The sequence below is a fragment of the Erythrolamprus reginae genome, chromosome 2 (assembly GCF_031021105.1).
Source record: "Erythrolamprus reginae isolate rEryReg1 chromosome 2, rEryReg1.hap1, whole genome shotgun sequence".
In the NCBI taxonomy this organism is placed as follows: Eukaryota; Metazoa; Chordata; class Lepidosauria; order Squamata; family Dipsadidae; genus Erythrolamprus; species Erythrolamprus reginae.
In genome coordinates this window covers 115,368,912-115,385,854 of record NC_091951.1, presented here as the reverse complement: position 1 = coordinate 115,385,854, position 16,943 = coordinate 115,368,912, and the positions used below count along the sequence as shown (strand labels likewise).

General features: G+C 37.5%; 1 protein-coding gene across 1 annotated transcript in view; it reads right to left on the bottom strand.

The window, feature by feature from the left end:
- PPP2CA (protein phosphatase 2 catalytic subunit alpha) overlaps positions 1-16,943 on the bottom strand; it is an 89,375-nt gene that overhangs the window by 69,726 nt on the left and 2,706 nt on the right. Inside the window, exons 2-5 of the mRNA XM_070739264.1 lie at positions 15,442-15,636; positions 13,890-14,068; positions 12,424-12,536; positions 4,122-4,261 (exon numbers count right to left, since the gene is read on the bottom strand). Of these exons, the coding sequence (XP_070595365.1) occupies positions 4,122-4,261; positions 12,424-12,536; positions 13,890-14,068; positions 15,442-15,636 (627 nt within the window). The remainder of the gene's footprint in view (positions 1-4,121; positions 4,262-12,423; positions 12,537-13,889; positions 14,069-15,441; positions 15,637-16,943) is intronic.

Here is a 16,943-nt window from a genome sequence, read left to right as displayed (position 1 = left end):
CAGCTTTAATGATCTTTCACTGAATGAATGAATGAATGATAACCCTTCGTTTCACTGAAATGAAGTCTACCAGTACTAAAGGAGTTATGGGCCTCATTACTTTATGCTGAATCAAGTACTTTAGACTTTTGTTCAACAATAAATGGTAGCTGCCCAGTATTATTACAAATGTGCCTGCCACTGCTATTACCATTAATGATGTAACTGACTCTTCGTTATTATGTATACAATTCTTGAGATTTAAGATCTGATCATCAGAAACTGTCTAACACCATGTTTGTAAAATGTAGATTTCAGAAATACAGAAGAAATTTTAAAGAAAATCTATTTTATGGATTAAAAAATTATAAAGAGGCCATCAATCAGCCTTCAGGAAATGTCATTATGTAATAGATTAAATCAGGTTTCCTCATTTCAATAGGGCCTTTCACAAAGAGTTCAAGCAGTTGAACCATAGCAACCCAATCTAATCTGGAATGAGGATACAACAAAAGCCAATATTGTTACGTATGTGATCTGAGTAATTACCAAAAACAGAGTAGTTACCAAAAACAGAGAGGAGACATGGGAAAGAAAGCTGATGTAACATGTCAGATTAGTCACAGCTGCATTGTTACATTACATAACCATTTAATGTATCTGCCTGGGACTTGCATGGCCCAAACATAATAGCAGGCCTTTCACCTTATTTTAAGCATAACCAATATAAATTTAAAGAATCACTAGGTTGTAATGTGGTTAAGACAAAAAACAACTATGATAAGCAGAATTGACACATCGGGGTTTTTTTTCTTCTGTATTTCAAGATCAAAGTAAGCTACCATTATCTCCCTTTCTCTTTTTCTGGGGAGTGAAATGAAGGAAGGTTAGTGATTTGGAACAGTAAAGGCAAGACAAAGAGTGAGGACATGGGGAACAGCAAATTTTAGGCCAGCACAATTTGCTGATAAGAGTAAATGGGTTCCACTTCAATTTATTCAGGGAAAACATAGAAATAATGTGCATACTGAAATTTTCTGTAAGCATAAAGAAAATCAGCTTATAATATTTCAGGGAAACTTTTTAACTAAAACTTTGATTAAACAGAATTAAAATGTTACCCTTAAATTTTCAAATGATTGAAAATAGATTTGAAGATAGCCTCTACTTTTTTAAAAAAAAAGTTCATTTCCTCATATAAGGGAACAAATTGTGAGTTCAATTATCAAAAGTATCAGAAGCATAAAAAAGCACCATTCCTTACCAAACTAATTACAAAACACAAAATAATCACCAAACACATCAGGAGTCATCCACTACAAATGATCATCCATTATGGAAAAAGCTATAACTACAATGTATGTACAAGCCTTCTCACATCACAAATAACTAAATAAAAGGCTAACAATAATCCTCCAAAATCCTAAATTCATGCCTAAAATATCATGGATTATTATTATTTTTTTAAAAAAAGGTGCTTTAGCTGTCTTAAAAATGTTAGACGTTGTTGTAGAATTTCAAGCTCCCTTTCCTCAGTAAAAAATAAAAATATTTATCTCCCAACAGTGACTCTAGGCAGTGTAGAAACTTTAAAACCAATAATTACTAACTAATTTATTCTGTAATGTTAACTAAAAATATTAATAGGAAATAACTAATGATTCAAAGCTAGAAGTGTACAATTCCAAAATGTATGTATGAGTGACCAAAAGGGTTAATACAGCATAAAATAGTTTATAACATGAAGCAGTATTACAAAGAAAAACCTAATGAACAAGTTGATTTGGATCCTATTAAAAACCCAAGCTACAAAATAGAAAAGCTATGAAATGGATATAAAATTGTACAAGTGTCTTTCAATTACTATAGATTTGTTAGGAAACATTTTTAAGTTAATTACTTATCTTGAAAAACAATTGTTTTGAATTTTTATGTTTTTAAATTGAATTATACTTTTAAAGCCACGGAAACTGTGACCATCAATTCATGCCTGGGATTTATTTGCCTCTCTCAGAATACATAGAGAGATGTATTCTATGTTTTCGGGGAGGGGGCTGCACCAAGGGAGGCTCATTCAATTTCATTGTACACATACTGTACATTGACAATAAAGGTTTGATTTGATGTCATAATTAAAAAGAAAATACTACTGAAGTGTATGTGTAATTAATAGCATCTTTTAAAAGAAAAAGTACATCTAATTTTGAAACAGTAGCTTCCAAAATCGTATCCATTAGTTAATAAAATTTAACAATATTTGAGACTTAGAAAAATAGTTTTTCTGTTTTTAGGCAAGATTTTTAAAAGCCAAGAAAAAATAGGCAGGCAGCTACTAAACAAGATAATAAGGGGGAAAGGTTTTGAAAATTAAGTAATTGTTAGTATTTTATTATAAATAGCCAGATAATATTGAGTTGCCAATGAAAATACTTTGAAGATAACTTTAATTTTTTCCTTTAAATTTGTTTATTACTGTTTTTAACTTGAGAGAAGATCATGGAGAAACAATGTTTCCATTTAATAAATTCTAATAAGAAATAACTAATGATTCAAAGCTAGAAGTATACAATTTCCAAAATGTATGTATGAATGATCAAAAAGGTTAATACAGCATAAAATAGTTTATAACATGAAGCAGTATTACAAAGAAAAACCTAATGAACAAGTTGATTTGGATCCTATTGATTAATTAGTATCTTGTTGTTTTCAATATTTCTCATTACTAAGAAAATCTTCTATGTTAAATTATGCATTATTAGATGTATATGTTTTTTTAAATAAAGATGAAAATGATCAAAGGATACTTTATCTTCTGTTAGTACAATATCTTGCTTGAACCAAAGTAATGCCAGTTGTGTGCTCTGTAGAGATAATCCACTACTAAGATTTAATAATGGTTAGTGGTTTCCATAATATTGTGCCAATTTATAATCCACTCATAAGATTTAATAAATGGCTAATAGTTTCCATAATATTATGCCTTAAATAGTAGAACTATTCTAATATATGCTTTGGAGTATGAAGGAACATAAATACAACATCTGCCACTCCTTAAGATAGTCATGTCTTTCCCCAGGATCATATGTTTGGCCTCCAAAGAACCATTTTTGAATCAGATCAAAGCACTATACTGCTCAAATGAATAAAAGCAACTAATAAATAATAACAGTGTCAGGATATATTGAAAGTGTAAGTCAAAATATGATCACAGTTGACTAGAATCTCCTGAAGGAAGAAAAATGCTAATGCTGACTAAAAATGTCAGCAAATTCAACCATTCAACCTTTAAGGTAGAAGTGGGGAACTATAACTCTTTTATAACTTATGAACTTCAATTCCCAGAATTCCTGAGCCAGTATGGCTCAGATGTATGTTCCCCACCCCTGCTTAAGAATGACTGATAATCCAAGACATCTCAAGCTAGGACACCTGTGCTATGCAACTAAGAAAGCAACAATGAACCTCTACTTATACATAAAACCTGAATATGCTCATTGCAAACACAGCCAATCTTCGCCCTCAACTACAGTAATAAGCATTTATTTAGGAAGTTTATTTAATATTAATTTATTAGGATATGTGACAAATATTTTTAAAATATATTTACTCCTGCTTATTCAATTGTCAAGTCAATAGGAATTTCATAGAAAAATCTTGCAAGGCTCATATGAACGTGTCCATGTAGTTATTGGGAGTCGAGACTGATCTGAAGGTACCTTTTTAAAAATGGTACTTGCTGTAGTAAAATCACGTCTGTTGATTTAAAAGTATGTATTTTTCTCTCTCACCCATACATATACATGCATATGCTTTTCTATAACAATCTGTTGGATAAAAACGGAAAATTGCATCTTAGACTAGAAAATTAAAACTTCGCCGACTTGCAAAAATATCTGTAATATACAAACAATTCTCTTTAGATCTGGACTAAAATTTCAAATATCAATAAAACCTCTATTGGATATAAAAAGGGCAATGGCAAACAAATAAGCAACAAATAAGTTTTTATATCATGTGGCAAGTCTCTTTCCCATTTCTAAATACAACTAATAATTCAAGATGTATAAATTATACATAAAATAATGTTAGGCTACAATTAATAATCATCAGTAATCTTGATACTCAGACCTCTTCTGACATACATGAACCATATCTGCAAGTAGTGCACTGAGTTTCGGATATTTTTTTCTTGCATTTTTTGGATGCTGAACTTCAGGAAGAACCATCCCTGAAAAAACTGGACTTCTTATAAAAATACTCTGAAAGTGAGGTGTCAGGTTTCCTGAAAGACAGTAAACAGACAAATATAAACATATTTGTGTTTAACCTTCTTATCAAAATATAATACTATTAGCATGTGAGATTAGACATACAAATAACAACTATAGTAACATTACATGCATGATGGAAGGGAGAGATTAGTGACAAGTAGAACTGCTCTAAAAACATTCAGTGGTATGGTTGTGGTCATGCAGAAATGCCGCCCACCTCACTTCCTGAGGCTAAGTTAAGCCCAACCCCTTCCACAAAGGGACATAGGTATACAGTCTTGGCAATATGAGTGTTCAATCCCCCCCCCCCACCAGTTGTGAGAGATGGACTGACAATGTCCATCCCTAGACATCTACACCTCTATCTCTGCTGGTCCTTTGGCCACACCCAGAACTTTTTGACTGTCACAACAACATCCCATTTGGATAGCTGAGCCACTCCCTAGGCTTTTCCAGGAATGTACCAAAGTCAATAGACAGCAACCGTATCCTACCCATGGCCTTAGACTAAAAAAAGAGGAAAGCCAACAAAGAATGTGCATCTGTATGTGTGAGTGGGAGAAGAGTACACAAGGAAGGGGCATCTAGAAGATGAGGAAGTGCAAAGTGACATCCAGGAACATAAAACAATTACAGGCCAACAAGATGACTGACAGTCAACTGTCAAGACCAAATGCAGGGTAAGTGGCCCATCTGTGCTTGATCCATGCCTGGAATTCAGCTTGGATGCTCAATACCAACACTGCTTAAGAGCAGAGCTTAGCCTGGTCTTTGGCAACAATTAAAAAGGAACAGCCATGCTAAGGAAGTACAGTGATACCTCATGATACAAACCCCTCATCATACGAACTTTTCGAGATACGAACCCAGGGTTCGGAATATTTTTGCCTCTTCTTACGAACTTTTTTCACCTTACGAACCTGCCCCCGCCGCTGGGATGCCCCGCCTCCAGACTTTCGTTGCAAGCCAAGCCCCTGTTTTTGCAATCCTGGGATCCCGAGGCTCCCCTCCATGGGAAACCCCACCTCCTGACTTCCGCAAAAACGTGATGCTGTAGGGAAATCCCAGGAGGGGAATCCCAGGATCGAAAAAAACGGGCAGAGTAGGGGGGACAAAAACAGGAAGAAAAAACTCATGGAGCTCAAGGGAGGAGAAAGGTGTGGGGGAGATGAGGAGAGTGGGGTGGGAAAAAACAGGAAGAAAAAACTCATGGAGCTCAAGAGAGGAGAAAGGTGTGAGGAAAATGAGCAGGACAGGGTGGGCAAAAACGGGAAGGACCCATGGAGCTCAAGAGAGGAGAAAGGTGTGGGTAAAATGAGCAGGATAGGGTGGGCAAAAATGGGAGGTACCCATGCAGATCAAGAGAGGAGAAAGGTGCAGGACAGGGTGGGAAAAAACGGGAGGGACCCATGGAGATCAAGAGAGGAGAAAGGCGCAGGACAGGGTGGGAAAAAACGGGAGGGACCCATGGAGATCAAGAGAGGAGAAAGGCGCAGGACAGGGTGGGAAAAAACGGGAGGGACCCATGGAGATCAAGAGAGGAGAAAGGCGCAGGACAGGGTGGGAAAAAACGGGAGGGACCCATGGAGATCAAGAGAGGAGAAAGGCGCAGGACAGGGTGGGGAAAAACGGGAGGGACCCATGGAGATCAAGAGAGGAGAAAGACGCAGGACAGGGTGGGGAAAAACGGGAGGGACCCATGGAGATCAAGAGAGGAGAAAGGTGCAGGACAGGGTGGGGAAAAACAGGAGGGACCCATGGAGATCAAGAGAGGAGAAAGGTGCAGGACAGGGTGGGGAAAAACAGGAGGGACCCATGGAGATCAAGAGAAGAGAAAGGTGTGGGGAAAATGAGCAGGACAGGGTGGGAAAAAACGGGAGGGATTCATGGAGATCAAGAGAGGAGAAAGGTGTGGGGAAAATGAGCAGGACAGGGTGGGAAAAAACGGGAGGGACTCATGGAGATCAAGAGAGGCTCTTTTCACCTTGCTTCGTTGGGACTGCCACCTCTTGCCACCTCTCGCTGTCCCTCCCCCCACTCTCTTCGCCTCAGCTTTGTCTGCCGGCAGCTTTTCTTTTTTTTAAAGCCTTAATGTTTTGGATTTTCCTAATCGGCTTGCACGCATTATTGGCTTTTCCATTGATTCCTATGGGAAACATTGTTTCATCTTACGAACCTTTCACCTTATGAACCTCGTCCTGGAACCAATTAAGTTCGTAAGACGAGGTATTATTGTATATGAAGCCCAATGAATGCAAAAAATGTTGGATGCTACTTTACAAATTTTAAGACTTTTAACAGTTGTAAAGACTGAGCCCCACCTATTTATGTGCTAAGCCAACTTGTCAGAATAGGAGGATAGAGTTAGGGTAACAACCAGGGTAACAGTCTATTGCTAAGTAAAGTGTTTAGTGCAATAAAGATTATGTAACATTTTTATTCTATGCCGTGGCATGTGATCATCATCAGAAAGAAGTTCTCACAAAAGATCACAACATCATGCTCCAAGCATGCAGATGATACTTTAGACATTAAAATAAGTTCATGAAGAAGGAGGTGAAGCAATGCAACCAGTACTTGCTACATAATTCTTCGTACATAATTCCTAGAAACCTAGGATCACAAGCATGCCCTCAAGCTCAGGGACACATCAAGAGGGCAGCAGATGCAGGAAAAAAAGAAAAAAGGCAGAGATGTTTACTGAGAAACACACAGATCCAGATCCAACAGTGGAAGCATATGAGGCAGAGAGTTAAAGGAAATCCAGCCCAACAGAGTCATGAACCAGTAATATGAAAAAGACACTACACCAACAGCAAACAGAGCCATCTCTTAAGGAGGGAAGAAGGGAACGAAATGGCAAGATTGCCCCCCCCCCCCAAAAAAAGGGGGGAGAAAGAAAAGCTCAAAGGAAGGAGCACAGGCATCTTCTTTCCTTCCTCAAGAAAAGAGATGTCAAGGTAGAACAGCGGTTCTCAACCTGGGGATCGAACGACCATTTCACAGTGGTCGCCTAAGACCATGGGAAAAGACAAATTTCCCATGGTGTTAGGAAGTAAAGCTTCTATTCTGGCGCTTTGGGACATATTTTTAAAATTCGACCAGTCTGGCGTTTACAGTGAGGGTGTCCATCTGACCTTCCTGCCAATCAGTTTAAAGCTCTGTTGGGAGAATCGGCGTAGATTTGGGACATTCTGTCTCAAGGTCCTGCGTCTTAGTCCTGGCATCTTGGGCTGTTTCCCTGCCATTGCTGCTGCCCTTGCCTCCTCCTCCTCCTCTGGGGTACCTGGTAAGCTCCAGGCATAATTTAATAGAGACGAAAGGGCCACAGGTAGCACAAGTATAGCGCTGAAGAACAGGAAGAGGGGGGAATGAAGCGCACAGATGGAATTAAGAAACTTGAAACTCTGGGATGGTGTGGAAGCTGGCAGCACCCTCTGATTTCCCCTTCTGCTGCAGTCTGCTATTTTGGCTTAACTTTTGCGCTTCCTAAAAATTGCTTTGGAAAGTTCAGAAAAAGCAAACCAGAACACATCACGCTTTGCCCTCACCTCCTCCTTCTCCTCCTCTGGGGTATCTGGTAAATTCGAGGCATAATTTAACAGTAAGGAGGGAGGAAAGGACCGCCCAGCTGCTTTTTTTTGCCAGGAGCAGGTAGCAAAAGTTAGTGCTGAAGAATAGGAAGGGTGGGGGAATGAAGTGCACAAATGAAATTAAGAAACTTAAAACCCCGTGATGGTATGGAAGCTGGCAGCACCCTATGGTTTCCCCCTCTGCTGCAGTCTGCTATTTTGGCTTAACTTTTGCGCTCCTAAAAATCGCTGCAGAAAATTCAGTAAAAGCAAGCCTGAACACGTCATGCTTTGCCAGAGGCATGCCTGTTCCCTGAATAACCCTAAATAAATTACTAATCTCCTGTACTGACAAGAGATTCCAAAAAGAAGGCAAATTCATGCATACATTAATTTCATGGAATGGTGGAGGAGAGCAATAGCATTTAGATTTATGTACTGCTGCATACTATATTTAAAAATTACTGCATTTTGGGGGTGGTTTGCAATGTCAGCATATTGTCCCAACAATCTGGATTCTCATGCTGGCCAATGCACCCATGATTTCATTTCTTACTTTCACACTTATGAAATAATATTTACTTCATGTGCCACCAAGTTACATTGATTGGAAGAAAAAGGCCATGAGTTATAGATCAGTGATCAGGCTATTGGGTGAGCAAGTTTCCTTGGAAAATACTAATTTTTGCTTTCTGGGCACCTGTATATTGTGTGTACTCAAAAGAAAGAAACAAACTGAACTGCCACAACTGCAGATTAGTTCCCCAATAGTTTTCCAAATGGCCATTTAGTGATTAAGTGACAAGGTTTAGAAAGGATCTGGGGTGGGGTAGTGGTCTCACTGAAGAATACAGTAATATGTTTGCTAATCTTTTGTATAAGGTAGGAAACAAAGTCTTCAAATAAGTGTGAAATAATTCCGAACATTAATTATATGCATATTTTAGAAAACGTATATTGCATGCGGTATCTTGATATTACCAAATTGTCAGATAAGGGCCTACTTCTATAGGTTCTATAAGTCATCTAAAGATAGTGTTTGCTTTCCAGTTGTATTAGTAAACCAGACCAGAAACTGCAGTGACTTAATGCATCATAATGACACAAAGTTGAAGACAATTACGCTGTACAATAAATCAAATGTTGAGTTTCAAGTTGAATAACTAAAAGACATTATAAACCTGAACAATGGCAAGCAGACACCATGTTACGCCATGCTTCAAGACAAAATATCATTCATTTGCAATTAGAAATAAATATTTTATAATATATAATTACATATTGTTTTTGTGATTAATCACTATGCTTTAATTATGTTCAATTTGTAACAATGAAAAAATATCCTACATATTAGATATTTACATTACAATTCATAAAACTAACAAAATTACAGTTGTGAAATAGCAACGACAATAATTTCATGGCTGGAGGTCACTACAATATGAGAAATTTTATTAAGGGGTTGCGGCATTAGAAAGGTTGAGAACCACAGCAAGTGTAGAAGAAGCTCCACCACTGGGTAGCTCTACCCTTAGTAGGGTATTTTAGGTATATAAAAATCCATCTATACATAAGTGTGTGGTGAAGACTACAGAGGCATTTTTAATTATGTCTGAATGTGCAATAATGTCATGTAAATGGCCAAAGTAGGAGATAGTGGATTACAATAAAGTAAAAGAGGTGAGCCTCTACTATTATGAAGTCACAAAATATGCAAAGATTCCGTGAATATAACTGGCACAGGAAGAAGTGGGAGAACTCTAGGCAAAGCTGGGAGACCTAGTTAGAAAATGATTACAGCCAGATAGACATAGCACAGATGAAAGCATTTTGGAACAATTCCCACAGATTCTGACTGATCCTGACTGATTTTCAGTGCAAGAGTGTCACTCAGACACAAAAACAATGACAGCATCCTTAGCTGAAGATTCTGATTGCAGTCAGAAAAACCGAGGAAGCTAGAAGGGGGCATGGAAAGGTTGGAAAAAAGAAAAAAGGAGACTAATAACAGAGGTACAAAGGGAAAAGAAAGGCTGAACAAACCAAAGAAAAAATAAGTCCTGTTATTAACGTGGCAAGATGGGGCACTTAGTTCAGGATTGTCAAATCTGCCAAGGAAAGGGATCTTTCTCAGCCATGTTGCAAGCATCCAGAGAATAAGAAATAACAACATGAGCTAAGATCAATGGAATCCCAGTTGCAGGTTTAGGAAGTAAATGAATGATTTGTCCTTATTTGGTCAAGAGTGGACAAAGAGCACTTAAAAAGTGTTTATGGCCATACTAGACTTGTACTACAATGTAGAGCAAATATACAAGTTAAGGATAAAATAGAAATTATGGTAGTTGTGGTTGTTCTAGTACTAGAATAACTCTTGAGAGACACAAGCATGTAACAGGAAAAGGAGGTTTCAAAAGCAATATTTATTTTCCCTTCTCATCCCGATTTGAGTGGGAAAGGATGTGTAAGCCTCCAAAAGAAAAGAAAAAAAGAAATAAGGAGGCAAATAAAACTAGAGGAGAGCCCCTGAATACTGGAGATCTCCCATGGGATATTGATATGGTAGAGGGAAGACACTTCTTTAAATGTATTTTGGCAGGAAATGACAATGCATACAAGGAAGTATCTACTGAATACTAGATAGGTTCTGCTGATCAAGAATTGGAACAGATGTCAGTAGACAGTGTCAGGTATGTGGGGAATGCTTGTTAGCCAAACTCATAGTCCAAAGGTATGAGTACTTATCGTGCCAGAACCAATTATAACACCCTCACACCCTTACTGACCCGCACTGCACCCTCTCATACCCTCCTCAGCCCTAATCACACCCTGCATACTCTTCTTGATCCTCACTAGATTCTCACACGCACTCCCCAATGCACACTTATCTCACACATTCATAAACTCCTTAGCTGGAGCCGAACCTCTGGGCCACCCTGTCCTTCTCTCTTCCACCCAGCAGCAGTCACTTAGCTGCTTGACGTCCTGGGATTTGCAACTTCCTGTCAGCTTCTGCACTGACTTTAATTGTAGGAAACTGGCATCAGTAAGCCTTGCATAACTCACTTGGAGCTCAGTTTACGATGGCAACCGGGACTGCAGGGATTGCCATCACTTAGCAGTGAAGACTGCATCACTTAGTGATGGAAATTTCAGCCCCAGTTGTCATTTTCAGTCGACGACTCTCTAGTAGCATAATGGGAATAAATCCCCCTCTCCAAGACCTTGAATTTATTTCATTATAATGAGTATTTAGTAATTATTTAAATTCCTACAGATTGTGCACATATAGTAGAAGTACAATAAGGGGTACCTTGAGTAGTGCAATTTCTGAAAATTAGTTAGGCTAGAACACAAACTAACATTACCTGTCGTAGTAACTCTAAGACAACCTGTTGGCTACATCTGTAAGTAAATGCAAATTCTCTCATCTTAAAGTTAAATAAGGTGAAGTGAAAAGCTGAAGACTTTTATTTTTCTAAATTTTCCCACAGAAAGAACATGGAAAGGGAGGGAGGGAGGGAGGAACGCAAATCATGCAGAGTTAGAGGCAATACTTCCAGAACTCTGGAAGGAAAGTAACACACCTAGATTTCTAAATCTGATTAGGCCTCAGGCAGAAAAGTTGCTCTGAAGGAAATTGGCATAATAATATAAATAAAAAACATCTGATGATTAATAATGACACTCTTTATGCAAATAATATAAGCAACGTAATGCATCTCAATTGCATGATGTCATCATTTAAATTCTTCTATTTGGTATCAATTGATATTTGCATTTCGCATCACTAAGTGATGTCAGGCCCTATAATATTTAACGAACAATCCATCCTCCCAATTGTCAGTTAAAATAAATTTTACATGTATAATCTGTTAATGAATGTTCAAAACATCCCTGCCCCAAAGAGCACATATTGTAAAAAATGATAGAATATATAACATAAAAAAGAAAGGAAAGAGTAAACAGATAGCATGTATACTTAGGTCAGTTCTACAATTAATAAATCATGTGTCTAAAATGATTTTATATATACATTTCTAGAAAGCATTTGCTTCTGTCTTTTGGAGTAACCTTGGAGATAATGTGCATTGAAATTAGAAATACAGGAAGAAGCATTTAAACATGGTATCAACATGTTCCAATATGGTCTTGGAGAGGTTAAGAGATGAGAGGTAGGTACAAATTAAATCTGTATTTGAAGTCAAGCAAGTAAGATAGCATCCATAATAAGACCAGATCTACAACTTTTTATCTCTTTTATATGAGGGTGGCAGAAAATAGAAAGCTGCAGAGAGCAAAGGGGTTCAGAAATTCAAGCATTGGAAGAACTGAAGTTATTTTGCTTCACACTATTTTCTATTTTATATATCATAAGAAAATATGGAGATATTTTGAAGCCAAGGAGAACTTTTCAAGTAATTTTTTTTACTAAAAATGATTTTTTTCTTCAGATAAAGAATATGATTCATCCATTCCCCTTAATGATTTATAGAAATTCCCAAAGCTGAACATAAAGATGTATAGGGATATATGCATTTATTCTGGACCAATAGATTTGCACCGTATTACTTCTCTGTAATATTAAGAACAGCACTTACCAACTTTGGTCACAATTTTATGAAGTAGATCTAGGTCAGAGCTGCTGGGTAGATAAGGGTTGCCAGTGGCCATCTCGATAATCATACAACCTAAAGCCCAGATGTCCACAGGTCTAAGATCAGGAAATGAACAAAGTGCTCAACAATACAAAGACTAAACTTACAAATGTTTACTTCTTGTCATATAAATGTTCTAAAACAAATTCATTCCTTTATTACAAATCTTGCCATGAAAGGAAGTTCACCAAATTCTTTTTTTGTATAATGTTTCATATTGATACCAAACTATGTGTGTACATCCATCTGGCAGAACTTACTGTACCCCAAATCTCCTCAGCTCAAATGTTTGGACTTGTTTTGTTTGTGGTTTTGTAATCAAGGATTTATCATAACCCAACATTTATAGCTCTCTTCAAACTGTAGATTATGTCTATGATATTCTGCAAATTGCTGAGACTGAATACTTTTTAGACTTTATCAAAAAAAAGAAAAGAAAAGAAAAGAAAAGAAAACTCTTCAGCATGTAGCAATAGCCTCTGGCTGACTTGGGAAATAAGGCAGGGTTGGGCATTTATTTATTTATTTATTTATTTTATTTTGTCCAATACACAATGAGGGGACGGAAGGCACTCTAGTGCACTTGTACTCGCCCCTTACTGACCTCTTAGTAATCCGGATAGGTCAACCGTAGATAATCCAAGGATAAAATGTTGGGGGTTTGGGCATGATTAATATTTGAATGGGAGTTTGTAGGGAAGTGATGGCGAAGCTGTGGCATGCATGCCACAGGTGGCACACAGAGCTATATCTGCCGGCACACAAGCCATTGTCCTAGCTCAGCTCCATCATGCATGTGTGCACTGGCTAGCTGATTTTTGTTTCACACAGAGGCTCTGAGAAGGCGTTTTAAACTTTCAAAGGGCCTCCAGTGGGAGCCTCTGGGAAAGGTGAAAAATGGGCCTACTGGGCCCACCAGGAGTTTGGAAATGGGCTGTTTCCAGAGGACATCCGGGGGGAAGGACATGGGTGTGGGCACTTGTGCATGCACGATAGCATGCACGCACACGCTTTCGGCACCTGGGGGAAAAAAGGTTTCCCATCACTGCTGTAGGGAATACCAGAGTTATAGGCTAGAATGGAAAGCAAACAAACAAATAAACAAGAATTCAAAATAAGCAATGGCAAAACATCCCATATTGTTACTATACAAATAAAAGTATGGGGCTGTTCCCAGAAGTTAACTAGGAATTGAATCTGAATCAAAGACTTTTTAAAATCAAAACAAGAACCACAGTACTGTATATAAATGTATCAGGGCGCCCTCTAATGTTCCTTCACTATTATTCACCACAAGTAAGTTTAAAGATTTTTTATTTTTGGAATATTTTGCATGGCTCTACTTTAATTAAAATAATTAATGGTACATATTGAACAACCATGTGTATTATTTTTCTTAAAATACCTACTTCCCATATGTTGTATCTCTTAATACCAGTTCTGGAGCTCTGTACCACCTTGTAGCTACATAATCAGTATAAATATCACCTGGCGCTGCTAAAGTCCGAGCAAATCCAAAATCACAAAGCTTAGTTATTCCAGTTTGTGAAACCAAAATGTTTTCAGGTTTAATATCCCGGTGAATGACCTAGCAGAAGAATAATGTAGAATCTGGTTTAAGAACAAAAATATGTTGTTTGAAAACAGAATCTTAAAAGCTAACTAGTTCAATAAATACAACAAGAATACAAGTTCAGACTGATAAACAACTAAAAATAAAAGAATAACTTAAATTATAAAAGAATAACTTAAATTATCTTTTGGGAGGTAGGGAAAAAAATCTAGGTGAATTAGTTGAACTAAAGACAGGTTTAAAACTAAAGCGTATCTATATTATCAGTAAGTACAGTATTAATCTTATACTGGTTCAAGCAATAATGGAAAGGATTGAAAAGCAAATAACATAATGAGACCTTAACATGACACTCTTTTTATTATTTTCAAAGTTGGGACCAACAAGCCTGCTTATTGTCATTTAGGGAGCACTATATTCCATTTTATTTAAACATAGACTTTTTCTGTTAGGGGAACAAAGCATATTTGAAATAATGTTTGGTTTTTAATTATAGCTTTTGTTTTAATACACTGGAAGGAGCAATAACTGAACTGTTAATTAGGAATTCAATTTCCTGTAAGCCTATCTTGAAAAAAAGGGAATTATCCCTTTGTTCAAGAATTGAATGTTTGGAACAGGATGGATAGAAAAGCAAATATTAATTCAAGAACTCAGATGAAAGAAGTCTGTGACTCAAGGATGTTTGCTGCCTTGTTATATTTTCTATATAGAATTTTAAAAGACATATATAAGGGGTGTCAAACTCACATTGTCACAGCTGCGTCCCATGACATACCAGGACACACACACACACCCTCGCTAAACCGGACATGGGTGTGGTCAGAATGTGATGCAGAATGGGCTGGGAGTTTGACAGCCCTGATCTATATGAATGAAGCTGAAAATTATAATCTCAAACAGATTTTTTAAAAAGCTACCGGGTTTGTGTTGAAACTCCAGTAAAAGGAAGAATAAGAGGAAGTATGAGAGTGGTTGTATACCAAATTGACATAACATAATTGTGCTGCTACCACAAAAAGTCCACTTCCAGAATCCCAAGAGGCTTAGTTGAAGAAACCCAGAGAACACCATCTCTACCAATTTGAATCAGTCCGGCAGATACTGTGGGAGACAGGCAGCATTCAAGTAATCGGGTCTTATGTCACTAAAGGACTTTATAAAAAATTGCCAGCATCTTGAATTGCACCCAAAGACTAAATGGCAACCAGTGCAGCTTGCAAACCATAGGAGTTGTGTGGGCATACTGAGGTAGGCCCATCACTGCTCATGCTGCTGACTCTTGGACTTGTTGAAGCTTCTAGGTAGTCTTCAAGGACAGCTAAATATAGAATGTATTGCAGTAGTCAAGCTGTATAGTACTTACAATATTTTTGTAAAGTACTTACATTGTTGCTGTGGAGGTAGTCAATTGCTCGAAGAATCTGATAAAGATACCTCTTAAGTCTTCTACTATCCAGCCCATGAGAATAGTGTTGCAGCTCATCTAAAACTGTGTGGTCAATAAATTCAAACACTAAATGAATTTTCTTTTTTTGTCTGAAGACTTCAATCAGATTGACCAAGTTTTCATGACGAAATTGCTGTTAATAAAAGAGCAAATGAAGAATATTGTGTGTGCTCAACACCACCCTCAACACTTTTGTGGTGTGTGTGTGTGTGTATACTGTATCTATCCTAGTCTCCCTTAATTTTAAATTCAGCAAAAACATGTGAACATATATATATTATATTATATTTGTTTTCGTAGATTTTCACGGGTACAGGTATGACAGTCTTGGCATATTCGGGTTTCTTCCCATGTAGCATTTGGAAATTTCTGGCGACGTTTTGACGAGGTCCCACTCGTCATCTTCAGGCTGGTGCTTCTGTCCTTGTTCAACACTTCAAAACTACAGGACATGAAATTGATTTTGACAGTACTAAATTAATTTCCAAAACAGAACACTACAGCAAAAGAATAATCATGGAAGCCATCGAGATAGAAAAACATCCTCAAAATATGAACAAGCGGGCTGATACCTCCTGCCTACCAGACATCTGGAAACCAGCCCTCATTAACAAACGCATCCCAGCCATAAAAACTAAAACCAGACTCAGAACACACATTGCAAAACAACCAAGTAGCCTGGAAGCTACAACTACTCAGGATATCACGCCTAATCCACAATCATTAACTAATCAGCATACCTCAGTTAAATCAACAACCCCAGGTGCTACCCCACTGACTCACCAGGAAGTTTCTACACAGCAGGCAATTGCTGAGCCATCAAACCACACCCAGCCACCAGTATTTATAGAAGGAAGGCAGCTCAGGTCTCGCTGTGTTCGCCCTAGAACAAAAAACAGAAGCACCAACCTGAAGATGACGAGTGGGATCTCATCGAAACGTCGCCAGAAATTTCCAAATGATACACGGGAAGAAACCCGAATATGCCAAGACCGTCATTATATTATATATATATATAATTGATTTAAACCAATATATTTTATATGTTTTATTAAGTAATTTAATAAAAGTATCACAATCAGCATTTACAGTATAATCTATGAAAGAATAACTGAAAACTTTGCTTCATCTACATTACAATTTTTAAGAAATGGAATTTACTCCACAAAAAGCCAATTCTGAATAAGAATCTTCACACAAAGAAAGCCAAGATAGGGGAACCCTCATCTGCCCACTTTATTGAATTGTAAAACCTCCCATAGTTATTGGGAGCCAAGCAGTTTATAAATTGTTACAGTATTTACAGTTTTTTACTTACTGCAATTCTTTTAGCGACTATTCAAAATTACAATGGCACTAAAAAAATGGCCTACTATTGGTTTTTCACACTTATGACACTGCAGCATCCCCATGGTTATATGTTCAAAATTTAGCTGCTTG